This window comes from Anopheles moucheti, chromosome 3, assembly GCF_943734755.1.
Source record: "Anopheles moucheti chromosome 3, idAnoMoucSN_F20_07, whole genome shotgun sequence".
Lineage (NCBI taxonomy): Eukaryota > Metazoa > Arthropoda > Insecta > Diptera > Culicidae > Anopheles > Anopheles moucheti.
Genome location: NC_069141.1, coordinates 3278844 through 3300369, shown reverse-complemented (window position 1 = coordinate 3300369; position 21526 = coordinate 3278844). Strand labels below are relative to the sequence as shown.

The 21526-nt window shown below is 45.9% G+C and overlaps 5 protein-coding genes across 7 annotated transcripts; 3 read left to right on the top strand and 2 right to left on the bottom strand.

The window, feature by feature from the left end:
• Positions 1-39: 39 nt before the first annotated feature.
• On the top strand, positions 40-1029 carry LOC128303454 (cytidine deaminase-like). Its single transcript, XM_053040407.1, has 3 exons — positions 40-217; positions 277-485; positions 569-1029. Exons 1-3 carry the CDS (start codon positions 157-159, stop codon positions 767-769), a joined length of 471 nt encoding a protein of 156 aa, XP_052896367.1. The 5' UTR covers positions 40-156; the 3' UTR covers positions 770-1029.
• On the bottom strand, positions 992-4275 carry LOC128303453 (protein HIRA homolog). Its single transcript, XM_053040406.1, has 5 exons — positions 4034-4275; positions 1983-3970; positions 1803-1917; positions 1495-1744; positions 992-1413 (listed from the first exon to the last, which is right to left on the bottom strand). Exons 1-5 carry the CDS (start codon positions 4068-4070, stop codon positions 1038-1040), a joined length of 2766 nt encoding a protein of 921 aa, XP_052896366.1. The 5' UTR covers positions 4071-4275; the 3' UTR covers positions 992-1037.
• A 533-nt stretch (positions 4276-4808) lies between these two features.
• LOC128300922 (protein brunelleschi) lies at positions 4809-10262 on the top strand. Of its 2 annotated transcripts, XM_053037173.1 has the most exons (8): positions 4809-5140; positions 5213-5996; positions 6048-7742; positions 7809-8186; positions 8256-8456; positions 8574-8740; positions 8832-9039; positions 9115-10262. In XM_053037173.1, exons 1-8 carry the CDS (start codon positions 4948-4950, stop codon positions 9362-9364), a joined length of 3876 nt encoding a protein of 1291 aa, XP_052893133.1. In that variant the 5' UTR covers positions 4809-4947; the 3' UTR covers positions 9365-10262. The 2 variants fall into 2 exon arrangements, with proteins under 2 accessions (XP_052893133.1, XP_052893132.1); XM_053037172.1 differs by having other exon boundaries at positions 5213-8186; positions 8256-8740.
• Positions 10263-13015: 2753 nt separating this feature from the next.
• On the bottom strand, positions 13016-16638 carry LOC128305690 (V-type proton ATPase subunit H). Of its 2 annotated transcripts, XM_053043265.1 has the most exons (8): positions 16503-16638; positions 16137-16218; positions 15646-16051; positions 14957-15184; positions 14552-14686; positions 13920-14482; positions 13731-13844; positions 13016-13662 (listed from the first exon to the last, which is right to left on the bottom strand). In XM_053043265.1, the coding sequence occupies exons 1-8, from the start codon at positions 16549-16551 to the stop codon at positions 13584-13586; spliced, it is 1656 nt and encodes a 551-aa protein (XP_052899225.1). In that variant the 5' UTR covers positions 16552-16638; the 3' UTR covers positions 13016-13583. The 2 variants fall into 2 exon arrangements, with proteins under 2 accessions (XP_052899225.1, XP_052899226.1); XM_053043266.1 differs by lacking the exon at positions 14957-15184.
• Positions 16639-17419: 781 nt separating this feature from the next.
• On the top strand, positions 17420-18050 carry LOC128305796 (tRNA-splicing endonuclease subunit Sen2). The gene is made up of 2 exons (XM_053043406.1): positions 17420-17467; positions 17761-18050. Exons 1-2 carry the CDS (start codon positions 17437-17439, stop codon positions 18048-18050), a joined length of 321 nt encoding a protein of 106 aa, XP_052899366.1. The 5' UTR covers positions 17420-17436.
• Positions 18051-21526: the final 3476 nt, after the last annotated feature.

The following is a 21526-nucleotide window of genomic DNA, read 5'->3' as shown; positions in this document are numbered from 1 at the left end:
GCTCGCCCTCCGACTAGAGCGCGCTTATTTGAGAACCTAACGCGGAGTCCTAAACGTCAGTGGTATTGTTTGTTGTTTGTCTATTCGTGGACAGTGTTGGTAGTACGTGCAAAAATAGAACGTCTCGGTTTAAAAGGACATAAAAGGACTTTCATAATGAACAACAACATCAATGGGCAAGTCGATGGACAGAATGTGGTCGAATATTCTACGTTAGGTGAGATCATGCTCCATCACTCAACGGAGCAATAATTCATGCTTGCCAACCATCCGTAGATAATTCCGTGAAGGAATTGATCCAGGCAGCTATACAGGTACGGAACAACGCATACTGCCCATACAGCAACTTCCCCGTGGGAGCAGCGTTAAGGACGACTACGGGTGAAATCGTAACCGGATGCAACGTGGAAAATGGCACGTTTGGACCGTCCGTCTGCGCGGAACGAACAGCCGTTTGCAAAGCCATTAGCGAGGGATATCGCGAGGTAGCGAAGATATCGTAAACAGTTACCACGAAATCAGTGATGGTTGATCAGGATTGTGATTTCTTTTGTATGTTTGTTTATAGTTCACCGCGGTGGCTGTGGCGGCTTATCAGGAGGCGGAATACACGGCACCCTGCGGCACCTGTCGTCAAACACTGTCGGAATTCAGTGCAAAAGATATACCCATCTATCTGGTCAAACCTTCGCCAGCGAGGGTTATGATAACATCGCTATTTAAACTGCTGCCACACGCCTTCTCGCCCACCTTTCTTAACCAAAAATAGTCCACAGTGTCGCGTGCTATGTTGAGTTCGGGAGACACAAACAAGCACACGAAATATCCAATAACTTAACTGTACTGGTGAATTGTGCACGCGTTATCTACCAACTGGAAGCCCAACGAGAAGCTATCTTATCCGAACCCGAGACTTATTTCGGCAAACATACACTCTCGCTAGTACAATCCTTAAGTGGTATATAGCAGTGCAATACATACATGCTTGGTGTGACAAGCTTTACCAAAGAAGCTTCGGTGGCAGGTTTTATTGCTTTCTACTCCATCAGTGGTTTGTCTCGGCCGTCTCGCTCCTTGAGGAATTTCAACTGGTCCAGATATTCTGTGTAGATGCGCTGCCATTTGGTTTGCATTTTCAGATGGTTCAACACGTCCTCCATGAACACATGCTTCGAGATGCCCAACACGGACGGATCATTATCGTCGCCCATCCGCGTGTCTAAGCTGTGCGATGCACCGAGCAGATCGTCCAACACTTGACGTATCTTTTCCTCACTTCCATTCAGTGCTAATTGGAAGCCTAGCATCGAGTACCAGTACTTGAGCTCGGCTGGCGATGTTATCATTTCGCAGATCTTTATTTGATTTTCGATAAATGCTATCGCCGCAGACGTTTGCCAGGAAGCGGAGTGTCTAAAATGGAAGGGGAAAAGATTATCTTTCACATTTACGCAAGCATTCGTGGAAGTGCCAATTGTTACGGCAAACGCGTACATTTCGGCGAAGCTGTTTGTTTTTGGACCGGAAAAATTCCCATAAGATTGTATCGTTGACAGTGGGTACGCTTTAATGTTTCTCACAGGTGCGTTGGCTTTGTTGCCAATCAACCCGTGGCGTATGACTGGATCGGACGAATTGATTAGCATCCAGCTGTCGAGCTTCCGGCAATAGGAGTAAGACGATCCATTCGAGAGCACTATGAATGGCATCCCCTGATCGGACACATGAAGTATTGTGACAAAACCTGAAACAAACAGACGTTACTACGGTAAAGGGATGGCCTTGGCCGTCATCATACATACTTCCACTCATGATTTCGGCACAGTTGGTCGACAGTAGAACGGATTTTTCGACCACATTCCAGATGCGAAGTATGCCACTTTCGGTAACTACCGCGGCCAGCTTTGAGTTCGAGCTCTAGAAAACGAAAATCATAATTCAATAATTGCACATAGGAAAGCCATTCCCATTCACATGCTTACGAAAACACTCTGTATGGCCGGGCTTGTAAGACTGAGTACCGGGAAAACAGGAGTACCCGTCTTAATGTCTACTATTCTTATGGAGTGATCCTGGCTGCAAACTATTGCACATTTCGCTCCAACTGCAAAGCAAACTACCGGTGATCCAACGACCGTTTCCCAGATCTTTCTCTCCATTCGTTGAGCGTTTACAACAAGGCCAACCACTCGGCCCAGCGTTCCGTATGCCGTTTTAACGCTATTGTTCTGTACCTGTACTCTCACTTCTCCAAAGGCTTTGAAGGAGTTACCTTGGATAACGGTCGCTTTCCCCGTCGAGTACGTGGTTGATCTTGTTCGATCAACCAGCTTCTGGTTCGATGCTGGTTGCTTTGAACTTGATCCAGCAGTCTGTTCTGTTACCGCCAATGGTTCGGCTTTCTGCGGTGGGGCCGTGGCAATTCGTTTCAGTCGATTATCCAGCTTGGACGTTGGTTCGGCAGTGAGAGGAATATTTGGCTCTTCGCTTGCGAGTTGTTTCGTCTCAACAGGTATCATAGTTTCGCTCGATTTGCTGCCAAATTCGATGGACGTCGGTATGTTGGCGGCATTTGACGCAATTCCATTATCATCGTTCAAGGGAATAAACATTGGCGTGATTCTACGCTTGCCGTCCGCCGTTTTCGTTTCGATTTGTTTGAGAATAGGTGTGGGGGTCGTTAGACTAGAAGACTGGATGCCCATGGGCATTTGCGCGACAGTTTGTGGCGGTTCATCCTTTTTCACACCAAGCAGCGGTTGCTGCTGCGAGATCAAGGTGGGTGGAACTGGGTTACTTTTCAACACGTTTAGAAAGTCTGAATTTTCCACAATCATTTCCTTTTCGGCCTGTGCTGTTAGATCGATGTTGGCATTTTTGCCGTACATACGCTGGTACAGAATGTTTTTGTCTTCCTCGGAGAGTGGCGTGCCAAGCTCTTGGGCGGTGAACTGCAGACAGGCAATGTGGCCGTCGCCACTACACGCAAGCAACGTGTACCCATCGCAACTCCACGAAAGATCGAGTATCGAATCCTGAAACAGGTCATGTATTACCACCAGCGGTCTTTGCAAAGCCGTCAGCCAGATGGACAAACTTTTATCGCGTGCTCCCACAGCTAGGCAACAGTATTGTTGCAGCTTGTTGGTCTTAGGTGCAGATCGCTTAAGAATAGAGTTGTGGAACCGCACGCACGTGACCGCTTTCCGATGACCGACAAAGTCTTTGTCACACTTCCAACCATCTCGTTCGATTATCTGAGCTGTCGGTCCCCCTCCGTTCATGGCATGTGCGGACACAAGATACTGGCCATCCGGTGACCACGACAGCCGAAGAATGTGCGTTGTACCGCCACACTCTTCAAACGGTTCCGTGATTGTCTTGAAACAGCTCCAGTCGGTGGTTTTCCACACCTTTAGCGACCGATCATCGCTCTGGGAAGCGATAAACTTCCCCACCGGATCCCACGTGACGCCTTTCACCAAACCGGTATGGCCCTTGAGCACGTGTACAATTTTTGGGAATTGTTGCGCATCCCAAATGATGATGGTGTTATCGACACTGCAACTTGCCATCCATCGGTCTTGCGGGGACCAGGCCAGATCGAGTACATCGCCCGCGTGCCCACGCAGTGTGGAAATGCAACGCCAATGTTCGACGGACTTACCACCACCGCCAAATGCGCCGATACCGCCGCTACCACTGATCGTCTTTTTCCATATCATTACGAGCTTATCGTCGCCACCGGAAGCTAGCATTAGACCGTTTCCCGACCACCGCACGCAGTTTACACAGGCCAGATGGTTGTCCATCTGGCACAGTATGCGCGGGACACTTTTGTTCGCCTCGGCCTGCTCATTCAGTACCGGAGCCATGTTCCAGATGACTACACGCCCGGAATCGCATCCTTGACCACCGGTGGCAAATCTTTCGCCGCTGGGGTGAATATCGATCGAGAAAATGGATTTCTCTGAGGAAAGAAACAAATGATAGAGCGATAATTTCTGGATGCATCATCTGCATCAATACGAACCATCGTGATGGACCCAGCTGGGTTGGAAAATCTTCATTTTACACTAGTCGTTTATTCGGTGCCAATAAACCATCAAAAACTACACATTGTAGATAAGCTAGTACAGTGTTAGCATGCAAAATGAAAAGCTTAAACTGTCGGTTGCTTTTATTATTGCACTGTTGAACTGCATCAACTGAAAAGCAGCTATTTTGGCTTTTAAAAAATGCGAAACTTGTTGTGTTTTCTGTACTGTGCGGCAAACACTTCTTCTCGCGGCGTTTGTAGTGTTGCTGTGCTTGTGTCGGTCTTTTCCCTCCGTTTCGAAAGTTGTTTAGATAAGGCGGTTCAGTTCTGTAATTTATTTTTACTTTATTTTACGAGCCGCACAGATTGGTTCAGTGAAGATAGCAAAAGAATCGAAAGAGAATTTATTAATTCTTCATTTATTAATTATTATTCTTTATGTATTGATTAATTAAAGAAACTGGGAACAAATATCGACTATGTCGACTCAGCTGGCTCTGTCAACGTCAGCTGTCAACAAACTGTGTTAACGTTATCAAAACATCTCGTCACTTTCCAACTTCTCCGATTCAATTAATTGGATGCGTGTATAATTATAGGTGAAATCCGTGCTGGCAATCGAAAACGATGGACTTCCGCTTTGGCTCGGTAAAGCGGTCCGTGTAGAGCGTGTGATCATGGCTAGTAGTAGCGAGACAATTGCAACCAGGGTGGCTGTAGTTATCGGTGGCAAGATGATGTGTCCTAAATGCTAGGAAGGGAAATCGCAAGTGCATCCACTACTGTGGCATCCAGAGCGGTTGGCATTTGGGGGGAGTATTGCTTTTTATCTGTCTAGCGAATAAAACGGGGTAAATAGCATTAACAAAAAAAGGATCAAAAAGGTAGGACGAGTAAATGAGGATTAAATGAGATCGTCCGTAAGTTACATGTTATCGCAAGCAGCTGGAGATCCGATTATGGCGCATCCAGACTATGAACAGCACCATTATCATCATGGTTGTTTGTTAATTCTGGTGCGAGGAATCGGCTCCTCCAAGCCACGGTCTTTGCAGCGCATCTTCGAACGAGTGCAGCGGGTGAACAATGTCAAAATACCTGGTAAGTACATACAGTAACTTTGCAATAGATCCTTTTGAAATTCAACTGAACCAATATTGCGTCTACTTTCAGCCGATTCGAAAGGCATTGCGAGGGATATCTGGGTGCGCTACATACGTGACCATCCGGTAGAGAACAATGATTGGGGTGACTTTCAAACCCATCGTCGGTTGCTGGGCCTGATCACTGTGGGTAAGTTCGAGGCCCAGAGCGAGCTGAACGAGCTGTGTCGAGTGCACGAATCGCTGAAGGTGAAGTACACGCACACGTTGTTCGATTCCCGCTGTTTGCTGTTCGGTCCGGGTACGGACGAACTGCAGCAGCTAAACGGTGGCGTTAGCGGGACGGACGGTGGCAAAGCCGCGATCGAAAAGTGCTTCCAGACGCCGAGCAATTTCAAGAGCCGCGCCTTCTTCTACCCCGAAAATGATCCTTGTAGCAACTTGGAAACAAAGATTTCGGAGTTCATAACCTCCATCTACTATATTCTGGAGCACAAGCGAATGGAAAAAACGAGCGAGAAGCTGGAGAAGGCACCGCTGCTGCTGGCGCCATTCGAAAAGAAAGATTTCGTCGGGCTGGACCTCGAGAGTAGAAACAACAAGAAGCGCTGCATCGGGCGCATGACGAAGCATCTCGGCGATCTGACGCTCCAGGCGGGTCTGGTCGCCGAGTCGCTAAATTTCTTTCATGCCGCCAGCGAAACTCTACGTGCCATAAGTGACTCGCTGTGGTTGGGCGCTGCCAACGAAGGGCTCTGTGCGGCATCCGCTATACTGCTCTACCCGAACTTTCGCTACACCATGTCTATACAAAGAAACTCTAGTCTGCAGGAGAACTCTTCCTCTCCCCAGAAGTTCAATCTTGCCCGCAACCAGCTGTACACCGGCAGCTACAATGGCGACAGCTCCACGCTGAAGCACAAAAAATCCGACATGGTCATTAACCTAAGCGCCTCCGATACGACCACGATTCTGAACGCGGACAAAACGTCCGCCTCGTCCAATTCTTCGGCATCGTCGATTAGCTCGAGCTTATCGTCCGGTTCGGCGGGCAGTGGTACGGCCAGCGGCAGTGGCTCCTCATCCGACTCAGGGACGTTAGTGAACAAGACGGGGACCGGTGTGTCACCGAAATTTCCGAGCAATATCTTGCAACCGGACGAAATTACGGTGCGCTATCGGGATGCCATCATAAATTACAGCAAGTACCGGAATGCTGGGATCATTGAAACCGAGGCAGCGCTAAAAGCAGCACGTATTTGTATTGAGCAGGGTAAGAATCTGGATGTGGCTATGTTTCTGCAGAACGTGCTTTATATTAATCTGAACATGACCGAGCAGCAACGGGTACGACGGTTCGAGGTACTGACGGATCTGTACCAAAAGATCGGTTACAATCGCAAGGCGGCATTCTGTCAGCGGTTGGCAGCCTGGCGTCATGTTGCCCAAAGCAACAGCAACCCCGACTGGGGCCAGAGCTATCGGTTGATGTTGGAAAGCTTCTCCGGCCACAAACTGTCGTTGGAACCGAACGAGGTGCTCGAGAATAATATGGGTTGGCCGGTGTTGCAGATTGATTTGCTGCAACAGCTAGTTGGAACCGCTCGACGATTAGGCCAATCCGCACTGGCAACGCGTCACATGACTTTTCTGCTGCAAACGATGTGGAAAAACTTATCCGCCCAGGAACAGCGCGAAATGGCACTGCAGCTACAAAATCTTAGCGCTCAGTGTGAGGGAGCACCGGTTCCGTTGGTGCTGGAAAACGGAATTGTAATACCGCCGGCTAATCTGACCGATCTGCCCCATTGCGGTCAGCTGCAGGTTAAGGATCTAGCGCCGCATCTTAAACCGGTCAAAATCGTCGTTAACAAGGTGGACAGTGGGCCTTTTCTCTTTACGCCAATCCACTTCAGTTCGCTTGATCGGCGCGGCGTCGAGAAGGATGATAGCAAAATCACGTTCAACTGGGTGCAGCACGATGTTTGCGAGGTGAGCTTGAGCCTGATGAACCCATTACCGTTCGAGCTGCAGGTGACAGATATGCGGCTGCTAACGACGGGCGTTGTGTTTGAAGCCTTCCCACAAACCGTCACTCTGCAACCCAACGTGTCAACGAATGTTTCCCTGCACGGCACATCGATCGAGTGCGGTGAGCTGGAAATTCAAGGCTACAGCACACACACGCTGGGTGTGAAGTCGAACTGCCGTCTGAAGCATATGCTCCATCGAAAGGAACGCCACTTGCCACCGTGCTACAAGGTGAAGGTAATACCGGCGCTACCGAAGTTGGAGACGAAAACGAGCCTACCGCAGACGGCCACGTTCAGCGGAATGCCAAACGCGGACTTTGTCACTACCTCGGCTAGCATCACGCTGTACAATGGCGAACGAGGCGAGTGTACGATCACACTGAAGAACGCAAGCAACATTCCGATTGAGTACGTGGACGCTACGTTCCATTCGACGTTGGAGGCTTCGTTACAGAATCGGATATTTCAGCTAGCGACGGACGAGCTGCACAGGAAGTTGCCCATCCAACCGAACGAAAGTATCGACTTTAAGCTGGTGATCTTCGGGGAGGCTGATTTTCTCGGTGCGCTCACTGCCGGACCGGGCCAGATAGCGGGTTATGCGCTCTCGAACCACCCGGATGGCATGAACAGTGCTGGACCGCAAAGTTTAACCGTTTCACATGGGGGAGGTGGCGGACCGTTACCGGGTGGGGGGTTGTTTTCGAGTGGTGGTAGTGGCAATCCGAGCATACCGAGCCGTATAAGCTCACCGACGAACACGCATCGACGCAATGAGTTGCTGACGTCGAGTTTTCGTTCGTCTCATTCGGGACACTCGTCGCTGGCCACGCTTAGCGTTGGCATATCGACCGGGCACATGCCGCGGCAGCTGGACGCACAGCTGCGGTTCAAATACTCCGGTGGAGAAGGCTTACAGGAAGGCTTCTGTCGACAGTGTGCAATCTCGTTCAATGTAGAGCTGCTTCCAAGCGCACAAATTACCAACTGGGATGTTTTGTCGGCGGAAATGTAAGTAAAGCTTGTCGCTTGGAACTTATGGTGGAATGATGCTGATATACTTTGCTTTCCCTTCTACAGACCGTCCCAGTTTTATCTGGTGCTGGACGTGGTGAATCTAACGGCGCAGGAAATGTCACTCAACTATACCTCCAACAAAACAATACTCATCGAGGCTAAGGAAAGCTGTCGTGTACCGGTGCCGGTGCAACGATGCCCGCTAGAGCGCATTTTTGCCGCTGTGGCCGAGCATCAACAGCACCAACATCACAACCACAATATGCACCATCATCACCATCACCATCAGCACCATCATCAGATTCACTCGCTGGGTAGCGGTTCGGCGGACCATCACAATATGCCTAGCATTCTGAGCGGTGTTGCCGGTACGAGCACGAGCGACAATTCCGATCTGACCGAGCGCGTCTGTTCCGAGCATATATCGGAAAATGTGAATCTGAAATGGTCTCTACCTGCAATCGATTGTCACGGTACGGCTTCGTTGCGCGGTATTACTCTCTCGCCAACGATGCTCGATTTGGTGACCGTCCCGCCGCTCGAGTGGGGTAAGTGGGGTGCAATGGGTGCATTCTCCTAAAAAATGGAGTTAACATATCAAAATCGTTTTTTTTTTTCTCTGAATATCCTTCCCTGCAGAGGTGAAAGTTGACGATCAGGTGGTGGCACCACAGTCCGAGGTATCCTGCGTTACAGGGCAATTTCTAAGCTTTAGCATTAGCATCTGCAATCTGTCCGCATCGGTACTGCACCAGGTGCAGCTTTCGGTGCAGTTTTATCAAGATTATCAAAACGGTGTTCAAAACTATCGCCTAGAAACGCGTGTCACAATGTCCGGCCCTAACCAGTGAGTGTTACCGTGGAGCGTGTTTGATTTTATCTTTTCGAATATGCTTCTAATTTCAATAATTCTCATTTTCAGCATACTCATTCCATCTCTTAATAAAGACGAAAAAGCGTTCCACAAGTGCTCGGTACTATTCTTCACCCCCGGTCGGTTTAAGGCGGATATTCAATGCAGGTCCCTTAGCTCGACATTGCAAACTGCACCGCTACAACGGCCGGACGAGTCCGGTGGGATGCCGCTTATAACGACACCGGGACCGGACAGTGCATCACACGTGTGGCGGTTTATTCCACCGATCGAAATAACCGTCCTAGATCAACAGTAGGTGCGGATGAACCTGACCATATTGACGTTATGATTGCGGATGATCGACTGGTGCGATCTGTACGAGAACAATAATTGGAAAATTACACAGGAAATACGCAATGCCCATACATACTTCAGAGAGGCATTCGAGCATATTGATTGTTGTTGTGCAAAACAAAAAAGAAAGCAAAACACATAACACGGCTTAAATAAGTACTACATTCTGTACCTTTTTCGAATGCAGACAGAAGGGGAGGCTTGTAGCAATGTTGTTGTGCGAAGACGAAAGCGTAGAGTGCATATATACATATATATATAGCGTTTACATTACTCTTTGTATTATTAATACTGCAGAACAGAAAACAAGCGCTACGAAAGATGATGTCAGGGTCGGCTCACTATAGACCGATGTTTAGCAATAGGCATTGTTCGTATATTTGCAGAATTTAAATTAACTGGAAGCAATATGTGTAGGAAATTATCTCGAAACAAGCATATTATTGTGCAGTATGACGGGTGATGTCTTGAGGGAAAGCTCGATTTGTCCGATGTGTCGATGTTGCTACGATCGATCAGTAACACTACCCATATTAGCCGGTCTTAGACCTAAGTTGAGTTGATGATATTATGGGATTTAAGCAGAGAACGAAGCGATCAAAACAAATGGTGGCCGGGGAAAAAACGATTTGACAGTGAATACTCTCACCCTACCCGCACATCATTATTGGCGAAGAATATATTAATAAAACATGCAAACAAGCAAGCAAGTAAAGGCGAATTAGTTATTATACTCGTTGAAGACGAAGCAGTGTGGTATATCGGTTAGTTTACATATTATTATACCCTATGTTTTCTTTTTTGCTCGAGGAAAACGTGAATGTTATTTATGAACAATTGATGAATACATGCCAGAAAAACTGATTATCAAATGATTTTTTATTCTTGCCCGAAAGGTCGTATAGTAATGGAACTGACGGAATGAAGTAATATGCCTGTTGATGTTGATTTAATTGTGTGCTTTATTTATGTTCGATCCTTTCGATTACGCGTACAAACTATACTTCGAGGATACTTCGAGGTTTCCAGCAGATGGACAATATACGCAACAGCTCGTACTGCTTCTCGTTCAAACGCTGAGCATTTTCACGCCAGAATTTGGCTCATTTATGCACTGGCGACCACTCCCGACGGGCACTCTTCACCTCCGTTGCGTACTCATCGAACAAACTCAGATCCTGTACCGAGTTCTGCAACTTTTCGATCGGGAACCCATCACCGGTGATATCTTCATCATCGAAACGGCGATGCTCCAGAATGGTCATCACCTTACACTGCACCATCGCAATGCAATGTTCCTTCGCTACCTGCGAATCTTCCGGCTTTTCGATCAAGTTGCGGAACACGGCTAGAATAATGCGGGTCACCTTTTCCTTCGCGCAGTCGCTCAGAATATCGGCTAGAATGGGGATCACGCAGCGGCGGATCAAACGGTAGGCGGAGTAGGCGGTCGCCTAGGGCCTCGCCGTGTTGGGGGCCCCAAAAAATTTGTGCCGATTGTGCGATTTTTGAAAATTTTACAACAAAGTTAATTTATAGCAAAAAAAATTAATTTACAAGGCAGAAAATTGATCACAAATATCTTCCTTGGTTATATAAAACATTTGTTTCTATGTGATAAATTAAATGCAGAGAAGAATATCGACTTTGTGACTTTAAAGTATAAACGAAATTGCACCAGTACCAGGACACTAATTTTCCCGTTGGTCGAGAAAAATTTCTTCGAAAACTACCTGTTTCCGAATGTATAATACCAGGAGAGCATCCACGGAAGAGGTAGCACCTAATACAGCAATTTTGGTCGAAAACCGCCGAAAAGTATGCAATGTTTAAACACTAACTTTCCCGTTGGTCGTGAAAAATTTCTTCGAAAACTACCAGTTTCCGAATTTAAAGTACCAGGAGAGCATGCACGGAAGAGGTAGCTCCTGGTACTGCGCCGTAAGGTATGCAATGTTTATACACTAACTTTGCAACCAACTTGCAATGCGCCGTCAGGTATGCAATGTTTATACACTAACCTTGCAACCAACTTGCAATGCAAGTTTGGTGCAAGCAAGAAACTTGCAGCAAGATGGCGCGCAAGATGGCGCCCAACTTCGTACTTGCATGCAAGTTTGTATGCAAGTTCTTGCATGCAAACTTGCATACAAACTTGCATGCAAACTTGCGTACAAACTTGCATGCAAACTTGCATGCAAGAACTTGCATACAAACTTGCATGCAAACTTGCATACAAACTTGCATGCAAACTTGCATACAAACTTGCATGCAAACTTGCATGCAAACTTGCATACAAACTTGCATGCAAACTTGCATGCAAGAACTTGCTTGCAAGTACTTGCATGCAAACTTGCATGCAAACTTGCATGCAAGTTTGCATGCAAGAATTTGCTTGCAAGAACTTGTATGCAAGCTTGCATGCAAGTTTGTTGCATGCAAGTACGAAGTTGGGCGCCATTTTGCGCGCCATCTTGCTGCAAGTTTCTTGCTTGCACCAAACTTGCATTGGAAGTTGGTTGCAAGGTTAGTGTATAAACATTGCATACCTGACGGCGCATTGCAAGTTGGTTGCAAAGTTAGTGTATAAACATTGCATACCTTACGGCGCAGTACCAGGAGCTACCTCTTCCGTGGATGCTCTCCTGGTACTTTAAATTCGGAAACTGGTAGTTTTCGAAGAAATTTTTCACGACCAACGGGAAAGTTAGTGTTTAAACATTGCATACTTTTCGGCGGTTTTCGACCAAAATTGCTGTACTAGGTGCTACCTCTTCTGTGGATGCTCTCTTGGTATCGGCAATCTGAAAACAGCTGGTTTTGTATGGAATTTCGTACCAGCTAATGGCGATCCAAGTAGTGGCGTTATGGTTCTCCTTAGCGCATACAAACGTTTATATATAGAGACTAGCTTACTAGGCCCGTTTACAGGGCTACGCAACAGCACTCTGAGATGTACGCAAGGGAGCTTTCTTTCCGAGACTTTGCTGGTGTTGTTACATCATGTTTGAAGTACATCTCCCTAACACCGATAATGCCGTAGCAAAATTATGGGCCCCCCTTGAAAAATTCCGCCTTGGGCCTCCAAGGGGATTGATCCTCCACTGGGATCACGTTAAACTTGTTCATCTTTTCGGCCAGGAGTGGATTGAATGTCAACACCCATAGACAGAACACCAGCTGGTACTGAACCTAGAGGGTAAAGATGCAAAAATAGCGATGTTAGGATAGAATTTCGCTAGCAAAAGTAGGTTGAATTACCTGGAAGTTGTTGCACTCGATATTTCACGGTACCGCACCTCGATGTGATGATGGTGGCTGTTGGGGTGGTGTGCCTCGCCATGATGCGACTGGTGCCCATGCCAAAGCAAGCAAGCAAGCAAAGGCGAATTAGTTATTATACTCGTTGGAGTCGAAGCAGTGTGGTATATCGGTTAGTTTACTTTATATTATACCCTATGTTTTCTTTTTTGCTCGAGGAAAACGTGAATGTTATTTATGAACAATTGATGAATACATGCCAGAAAAAAAGATTATCAAATGATTTTTTATTCTTGCCCGAAAGGTCGTATAGTAATGGAACTGACGGAATGAAGTAATATGCCTGTTGATGTTGATTTAATTGTGTGCTTTATTTATGTTCGATCCTTTCGATTACGCGTACAAACTATCTTTCGCGCCTTTCATGCGGCATTTGCTCTCTCATATATCTCTCTATGTATGTTGCACTTGAAATGATAACGATCTTCTTACAGCTAATAAAACCACCAGTGAAGCGTTTGCTGTTATCCTCACCGGGAGAAACAAAGAAACATAACATTTTTCACTATTAATACATTAAGCGGGTAGCGATGTTTGGCGCTTGAAAATGACGGGTACACAAAATAACTTCGCATTGTAACGCATCTTGGCCCATTTATCGCTTTAAGAGGACTCTGTACTCGCGCCACAAGGGGGAGTTTTTATATACACCAACACATCGTCATAGCATGGAGCTGTGGGGGAGCATGATCGCTCTGATCTGCAATACATCCTTCTGTTCCTTTAACTTTTTCTAAACTTTCTAGAATTTTGCCCATGGTATGGAATGCATTTTTTCTTCTCTTCTGTTGACTGCAGTGCCTGATCGGGGTCGTAAGTGATGACACGAAGTTTGTTCGATTGATCATGTCAAAAGGTAATTAAGCTTTTCCACTGATCGGTGCACTGCCCTGGGGAGCCTTCTCATTCTCCTTCTCCAGCTGCTTGCCGAGATACTCCCTGCAGAAAAGATCGACAAGCAGAAGATTTAGTGCTGCACATTAAAGCCAAACCCTTCGAAAACTTACCAGTTGTGCACCATCAGCTTCTGGACGGCCAACAACGCTTCGTAACGAACGTTCGGGTCTTCGTGGGCGAGCAACTGCATTACTAGCTGTTTGCCTCCCAGCTGCTCAATAACGCTGGAGTAGTGGAAAGGTCACGGATATTAATAACACATTTGATTTGGCACATTATACTTGCAGTGATATACTTACTGTTTGCCTCTTGGGTAGTGACGCACATACTCGCCGATGTCGTAGCTAGCCACCGACAGCACCAACGGATCCTTCGAGGTTTCCAGCAGATGGACAAGTATACGCAACAATTCGTACTGCTTCTCGTTCAAACGCTGAGCATTTTCACGCCAGAATTTGGCCGACTTATGCACTGGCGACCATTCCAGACGGGCACTCTTCACCTCCGTTGCGTACTCATCGAACGAACTCAGATCCTGTACCGAGTTCTGCAACTTTTCGGTCAGGAACTCAACATCGCCGGTGATATCTTCATCATCGAAACGGCGTTGCTCCAGAATGGTCAACTGCTTCATCACCTTACACTGCACCATCGCAATGCAATGTTCCTTCGCTACCTGCGAATCTTCCGGCTTTTCGATCAAGTTGCGGAACACGGCTAGAATAATGCGGGTCACCTTTTCCTTCGCGCAGTCGCTCAGAATATCGGCCAGAATGGGGATCACGTTAAACTTGTTCATCTTTTCGGCCAGGAGTGGATTAAATGTCAACACCCACAGACAGAACACCAGCTGGTACTGAACCTAGAGCGTAAAGATGCAAAAATAGCGATGTTAGGATAGAATTTTGCTAGTGAAAGTAGGTTGAATTACCTGGAAGTTCACCCTTGATGATAGGATACTGATGAGCGTACTGATGCCATCGACAGTGACAAAAGCAAAACGATACTCATCGACGCGCAGCATCATCTGCAGACAGCGACCCACCGATTGGATGTATTCGTTGTTCTTGAAACAAATCGAAAAAGATCCATTAGAATAGCGAATGCGTAAAAGGGATCAATCGCGACATGGATGAGCTGAGAGATGGTACACACATATGACGACTCACACAGTGGCGAATAAGGGTTTTAGTAAGGCATGAGTTTCCAGAGATTTCAACGTTAACATTGTGCCTAGATAATAGTGAATGTGTTCTGTTTCGACGCTACGCCAATACAGGAATTACGAGTTTGGGTGGAGTCATGAGGACGGTGCATGTTTCATCGTATCGACTACCGTTAGGGTCACGTGTAGATCTTCCTTCGAGGAACCTCTCTGAGGATCGTCGATCGCACTCGATATTTCACGGTACCGCTCCGCGATCTGATGATGGTGGCTGTTGGGGTGGTGTGCCTCGCCATGATGCGACTGGTGCCCATGCCCATGGTGACCATGGTGCGAGGCGGCCGCCTCCGCCAGTCGTTTCTTTTCCGCCTCCTCCATTTCATGCAACAATTTTTGAGCCTTCATCATTTTCGTGTTTCCAACCGGACGTAGATTATAGTTACAATAGATTGTAAAATAATAGCATCAATATCAGGGACTTCTATACAACGGTGTTTTTTTGTTTTCAAATTCATCCAAGCAACCACACGAACACGAACACGTCTATTTTGACCAATCACAATCACAAGCCGCTACCGCCAGGGCTGGTTAGAGAGCAAAAACGCAAATCAAACACCCGACTTGGAAGGCGCATATGGTTAGTGTGGGAACAAACAGTTAACACCTTCGTACTAATCGAAGCGTGCCAGTACAAGCAACCGGTCCATGTTTTAGTAGGCAACAGGATTAGAATATACTTAATTCGTACACGCGCAATACTTCACACACCGATCAATACCTGTTAGTAAGTATGTCTAGTAGCTCATGCCAAACGGGGGAACGGTAAACACTATATGCCGCACAGTCGTCCGGATACTTACAGCAACGGTCAGCTGATCCTTTAGCCATTGCAGATAGAAGTGCAGATCGGACTTGGGCATCTGCTCCTGGCCCCAGCAGGCAAGCTTACCAACGACCCGCGATGCCATGTTGACGATGAAGCCATCCTGGCGGTTGAGCAGATTCAGGAACGGTGCCCATACGCTCTCCTTCTTCTTGTTGGCATAATCGTGGAAGATCTGCACACGCGAACGGTCCTCCTGCAGCAGATCGTCAATCAGCACCAGTATGTACTGGATTGTTTGATCCTTCGACACGTGCGACAGCATGTTGAGCAGTGTTTTCGCACACTGCGACGCATTCTCTTGCAGGTATTGGGCCTGTGCCTTCTTATCCTTGTCCAGCGAGCTGACGCAAGCATAGTCTTCCTGCGAAATCATCTGCGACCTGCGGCAGAAGCATAACAAAGATACACATTATTTGTGTGGCGATTCGATTGTTCGTTTTGGAATTTCCAGGTGCGAATTCTTACTGCATGTAGGAGTACCAGTTCGGCTTGGTTTGCCGGATATCCCCAGCTTGCTGCTGCAAGACACTGGTCGCAGCAATCATATCTAAAGAAAAAGAACCACCATCACGTGATGAAAATTGAAACGACTTAGGTAATAATTGGAGAATCGGCCTCTGGATGACCGGGAAAATACGATTCTTCCTCAAACAGAATTGATATATTGAAATATTTTGTTAATGTGTGACTTTAAACATATAAAGTAATGCGTATCAAAGGATACAACATCGAGTATTGATTAGAGCACGACCATGGCCCTGGGGGTGGGGAACGAAGCTTATGTACGTAGCAGAATTTTGCAAAACAATAGTGTCCCTACTTGCTACTTACCAATTTTGTCGTCCGGAAGGGACGACATAATGTCCTGAACGTCGGTCATCTTGGTGGTAGAACAAGTCGAACAGGCAGCAGATCCTCGAACTAGAACGACTTCGGAACAGAGACCGTGGAACACTTTACTTTTCCGTACAAGTGAAAAGTACGAGAAAAATATTTGTGATCATATGACCTGAAGTGGATTTACATCAGGTGAGGCTATTTTCCATTTCTTGACAAACAACGTTAAAAAAAATAGACTTTATGTTTCAATATAAATCGTAGTTGCTTTTTCCCACTTTATGAATTTCGAGCATTGCGGAATCCCTTAAAATTCTTCTTTGCATATCAGTAGTATCTAATGTACAAAATGTTGGTGTTAAGTCCATAAAAATAGATTTTTAATATTGCACATTTAAACTCTGCTGCTGTCAGTTGATGTCGCGACTGTCATTGAAGAGAAATGAGTTCACCTCTTGCATTTTACCTTCATTTGAGAGAAACGCTTTAATCGAAGGGGCAGCAAGAAACGCTTCAGATGTAAACAATGATAAATTGTAAACAATTCACGCCACAGAAGTAGCAGTTCCGTGAAATGTGTCTTTTTATTGAAAAACTGTGAATAATTGGCTGTATAAAACCGGATCCCATTACCGATGGCTACCAAAGGAAGTTTATTTGGATCAAATCTAAGAGCAAAAAAGAAAATCCCACCCGAACTAGCACAAACTCTGCCTTTGCCGGTGCACGATAAAGCTGCAGCCGACTCCTTGCAGATAGAAGCCATTTTTACGGGTTTCTCAATCGATGTAACGCATTCCGATTCGATTCGTGTGTTATGCTTAAATGGAGGCTTTGGCCAGGGAATGCAGTCTCGGGCATTTCCGGCTTGTGTTACAAACTCACGGGAGCAGGTTCGCAAACGTAAACGAAACACGACTAAATCAGCATGTGTAGAGCCGAAATCAAGCCAAACGCTTGTGAGTGAACCTCTTTGCTTATTTTTAGAAGAAGCATTCTTTTTGATGCACACACTCGACATTTTGACGTTAAAAGACTTGTTAGATAATATTATAGGGCCCCTAGAAGCATTTAAAAAGTTTCGAAATATAAAGAAAAACTTCCTTGCGTGCTACTGTGCGTATTTGTACCTGAAATCGAAGAATTGGGTCATTAAGAGTGGAATTAAATTTGGTGGAGATTTCGGTACAGCATTACAAAACTACAACGTAAAATTCGGATGAGTAATAATTTCTATTTCCCTTTTTTGCAGTGATATACGTGAAAGGACCGCAGTTTTACCATGCATCGTACATCGTATTGGTACAGGAGATGTTTGAAGGAAAACAAATCGATTCACACGTTGTCGATGGTTTGGACTTTCAAGGTTTCAATCGGATTGCGGAAACTACAGCAAAGGATGTATTGTTCTTGGAGGTACATTATCCCTCAACGCTTGATCTAACGGACAGTGCCGCCTGTTTGGAAAGATTGAAAGATGTACGTGTTGCTGAACTGTTCACAAAGCACCATAACTATTTGGCTGCACGAAATCAATCATGATAAGCTGAGTATGTAGTAACATCGGGGCTCTACTGTTCAACAATCAACATAGCTAAATAGGGTGTCATGTGAAAAAAGGTGTACGACATCCGGGGCACGATTTCACGCGGAAATCGTGTTTACCACAGGCTCCATAAACTCATACGTTTCAGAAGACTCAAGGCAAGAAATGCAGCATATGACGCACTCGGATACATTCGGCAGTCCGCTGGCCGTAAGTCATCGAAGATGCGGGCCGAGGATCAATACATTCTCGGCATTTCGGGCAGCAGGTGCTGTGGACTATGCTTGGTGGTATTGTTGAGCAGAGCTTGTGACATCCTGACGGCGGCCAAGGTCGGAAGAATTCAATAGCAGGGCACGAGGTGGGGAGCTCGAAATCATACCCTACCCTACCCGGATGGTACATCCGAGTGTAGAGGAGGGCAGTCTTGGACCGAGTTTCCTGGAAACGAATTGGGGATCTGGCCATGTCAGTACGAAGTGCTCTCGACTGTGAGCGGGCCAAGAAGAAGAAGTAAAAGTAGGATCGTCGATAGGATCGCTTTCTGTGCTAGTGTAAAATAATTAAAGCTAAAAACAAAGGTTGGATGTGATATTATCTCAACTCATTAGCTCCGCAAAGCAGCGGCGGATCAAACGGTAGGCGGAGTAGGCGGTCGCCTTGGGCCTCGCGTGTTGGGGTCCCCAAAAAATTTGTACCGATTGTGCGATTTTTGAAAATTTTACAACAAAGTTAATTTATAGCAAAAAAAATTAATTTAAAAGGTAAAAATTGATTAAAAATATCTTCCTTGGTTATATAAAACATTTGTTTCTATGTGATAAATTAAATGCAGAGAAGAATATCGACTTTGTGACTTTAAAGTATAAACGAAATTGCACCAGGACCAGGACACTAATTTTCCCGTTGGCGGAGAAAAAATTCTTCGAAAACTACCTGTTTCCGAATGTATAATACCAGGAGAGCATCCACGGAAGAGGTAGCACCTAGTACAGCAAGTTTGGTCGAAAACCGCCGAAAGGTATGCAATGTTTAAACACTAACTTTCCCGTTGGTCGTGAAAAATTTCTTCGAAAACTACCAGTTTCCGAATTTAAAGTACCAGGAGAGCATGCACGGAAGAGGTAGCTCCTGGTACTGCGCCGTAAGGTATGCAATGTTTATACACTAACTTTGCAACCAACTTGCAACGCAATGCGCCGTAAGGTATGCAATGTTTATACACTAACCTTGCAACCAACTTGCAATGCAAGTTCGGTGCATGCAAGAAACTTGCAGCAAGATGGCGGCCAACTTCGTACTTGCATGCAACAAACTTGCATACAAACTTGCATGCAAACTTGCATACAAACTTGCATGCAAACTTGCATGCAAGTTCTTGCAAGCAAATTATTGCATACAAACTTGCATGCAAGTTTGCATGCAAGTTTGCATGCAAGTTTGCATGCAAGTTTGCATGCAAGTTTGCATGCAATAATTTGCTTGCAAGAACTTGCATGCAAGTTTGCATGCAAGCTTGCATGCAAGTTTGTTGCATGCAAGTACGAAGTTGGGCGCCATCTTGCGCGCCATCTTGCTGCAAGTTTCTTGCATGCACCAAACTTGCATTGCAAGTTGGTTGCAAGGTTAGTGTATAAACATTGCATAACTTACGGCGCATTGCGTTGCAAGTTGGTTGCAAAGTTAGTGTATAAACATTGCATACCTTACGGCGCAGTACCAGGAGCTACCTCTTCCGTGCATGCTCTCCTGGTACTTTAAATTCGGAAACTGGTAGTTTTCGAAGAAATTTTTCACGACCAACGGGAAAGTTAGTGTTTAAACATTGCATACCTTTCGGCGGTTTTCGACCAAAATTGCTGTACTAGGTGCTACCTCTTCCGTGGATGCTCTCCTGGTACTAAACATTCGAAAATTGGTAGTTTTTGAAACAGTTTTTTTCGGTGGTTTTCGAGCAAAATTGCTGTACTAGGTGCTACCTCTTCTGTGGTATGCTCTCCTGGTATCGGGAATCTGAAAACAGCTGGTTTTGTATGGAATTTCGTACCAGCTAATGGAAAGTTTCAGCGAGATGAAGAATGCCTTCCGTTTCATCCATCTTCCTTACACTAGCGATCGCTCTCACGAGTTTGATAGTATGCAATAGCAATAGTGATGGGCAAATTTATTCCACACTGCAGGTGTCACCTCTTGAAAAACATGCTTTCCTGATTTCGCAAATCTGAAAACAATTGTGTTGTTCATCGCCTAAATCTTCATCATGAGCGAAACAGGTTTCTAAGAAATTTCTCTGATAGTTACCGTAAAGTAAATCGATTGAAAACTGTACCTTAGGCGAAAAATCGTAGCAGGCGCTGGACTAATCAGGAATCGTAAATGTACGTAAATCGTAGAAAATGTGATCCAAGTAGTGGCGTTATGGTTCTCCTTAGCGCATACAAACGTTTATATATAGAGTAGCTTACTAGGCCCGTTTACAGGGCTACGCAACAGAACTCTGAGATGTACGCAAGGGAGCTTTCTTTCCGAGACTTTGCTGGTGTTGTTACATCATGTTTGAAGTACATCTCCCTAACACCGATAATGCCGTAGCAAAATTATGGGCCCCCCTTGAAAAATTCCGCCCTAGGCCTCCAAGGGGATTGATCCTCCACTGCCGCAAAGGTTATTCGATTCGATCGCGTTTTCCTTACCAATTACCATATCGGGAGCGGGATCGAGTAGTACACTTCACGGTGGTCCTGTCAATGACAGGGCCTCAAAACACTCAAGTACGCGGTACGGAAAAGAACACACACGTTTCTATCAATAAGCGTGATTGGTGTGTGCATACATTTGCTTCTAATTATCCCACCCAAAACCCCCACTGGACACTGTTTATCGATACGCCGTAAGGAAACGAGATCGGCAGATCGACAGCTTTCGATGGATGCAAGTTTGATCGGTTGATAGTTTTGTGTGAAAATTCCGGTTCAGTTTCTCCCGCCGGTTAGTAATAGAAGAAGGGTAACAGTGGAACTGAAACCGTATGCAAAGGGCTGACGATAGATCGTTGCGCGAGCGGATTAATATGCGCTTGAAATGCATACTTATCCCCACGCATTCATCAAAGACCCGTGGGCAATTGACACACACATGTACACAACCGAGAGATTTATAGATATCGACCAATTTGTCACCTAAGGTTTTTTAGTCTCGTGTACTGCAAAGTACCCCTTCTGCTGCGCCTTCCAACGAGCCCGAAGTTGTCTGTTACATTTCGGATCTGTTCAGTTTGATTTATGTAATTAGTGGAGCTTACTTTAATGGACTATCAAGTTGTAATAAGTTATTTTCACACTTGCTAAACACCGTACTCGGTGTGGGTTGGCATTAATGTGGTCCACACTGGGGAGTTTTGTGTTTGTTTTTTCTTCTTTATCGAATCATAGAAAGGTTTCACTGCATTTTTGTTATGCAGTTTTACAATAGT

Coding starts and splice junctions, on each gene's coding strand:
- LOC128303454 (XM_053040407.1), top strand. CDS start 157: ATGAACAACAACATCAATGGGCAAGTCGATGGACAGAATGTGGTCGAA. Junction 218..276: donor GGTCGAATATTCTACGTTAG/GTGAGATCATGC, acceptor AACCATCCGTAG/ATAATTCCGTGAAGGAATTG. Junction 486..568: donor TTAGCGAGGGATATCGCGAG/GTAGCGAAGATA, acceptor GTTTGTTTATAG/TTCACCGCGGTGGCTGTGGC.
- LOC128303453 (XM_053040406.1), bottom strand. CDS start 4,070: ATGAAGATTTTCCAACCCAGCTGGGTCCATCACGATG. Junction 3,971..4,033: donor CAGCTGGGTCCATCACGATG/GTTCGTATTGAT, acceptor TTCTTTCCTCAG/AGAAATCCATTTTCTCGATC. Junction 1,918..1,982: donor CGGCCATACAGAGTGTTTTC/GTAAGCATGTGA, acceptor TTCGTTTTCTAG/AGCTCGAACTCAAAGCTGGC.
- LOC128305796 (XM_053043406.1), top strand. CDS start 17,437: ATGTGTAGAGCCGAAATCAAGCCAAACGCTT. Junction 17,468..17,760: donor CGAAATCAAGCCAAACGCTT/GTGAGTGAACCT, acceptor CCTTTTTTGCAG/TGATATACGTGAAAGGACCG.
- LOC128300922 (XM_053037172.1), top strand. CDS start 4,948: ATGAGATCGTCCGTAAGTTACATGTTATCGCAAGCAGCTGGAGATCCG. Junction 8,187..8,255: donor GATGTTTTGTCGGCGGAAAT/GTAAGTAAAGCT, acceptor TCCCTTCTACAG/ACCGTCCCAGTTTTATCTGG. Junction 9,040..9,114: donor ACAATGTCCGGCCCTAACCA/GTGAGTGTTACC, acceptor TCTCATTTTCAG/CATACTCATTCCATCTCTTA.
- LOC128305690 (XM_053043265.1), bottom strand. CDS start 16,551: ATGACCGACGTTCAGGACATTATGTCGTCCCTTCCGGACGACAAAATT. Junction 16,219..16,502: donor CCTTCCGGACGACAAAATTG/GTAAGTAGCAAG, acceptor CTTTTTCTTTAG/ATATGATTGCTGCGACCAGT. Junction 14,483..14,551: donor CATCAAGGGTGAACTTCCAG/GTAATTCAACCT, acceptor TTTACGCTCTAG/GTTCAGTACCAGCTGGTGTT.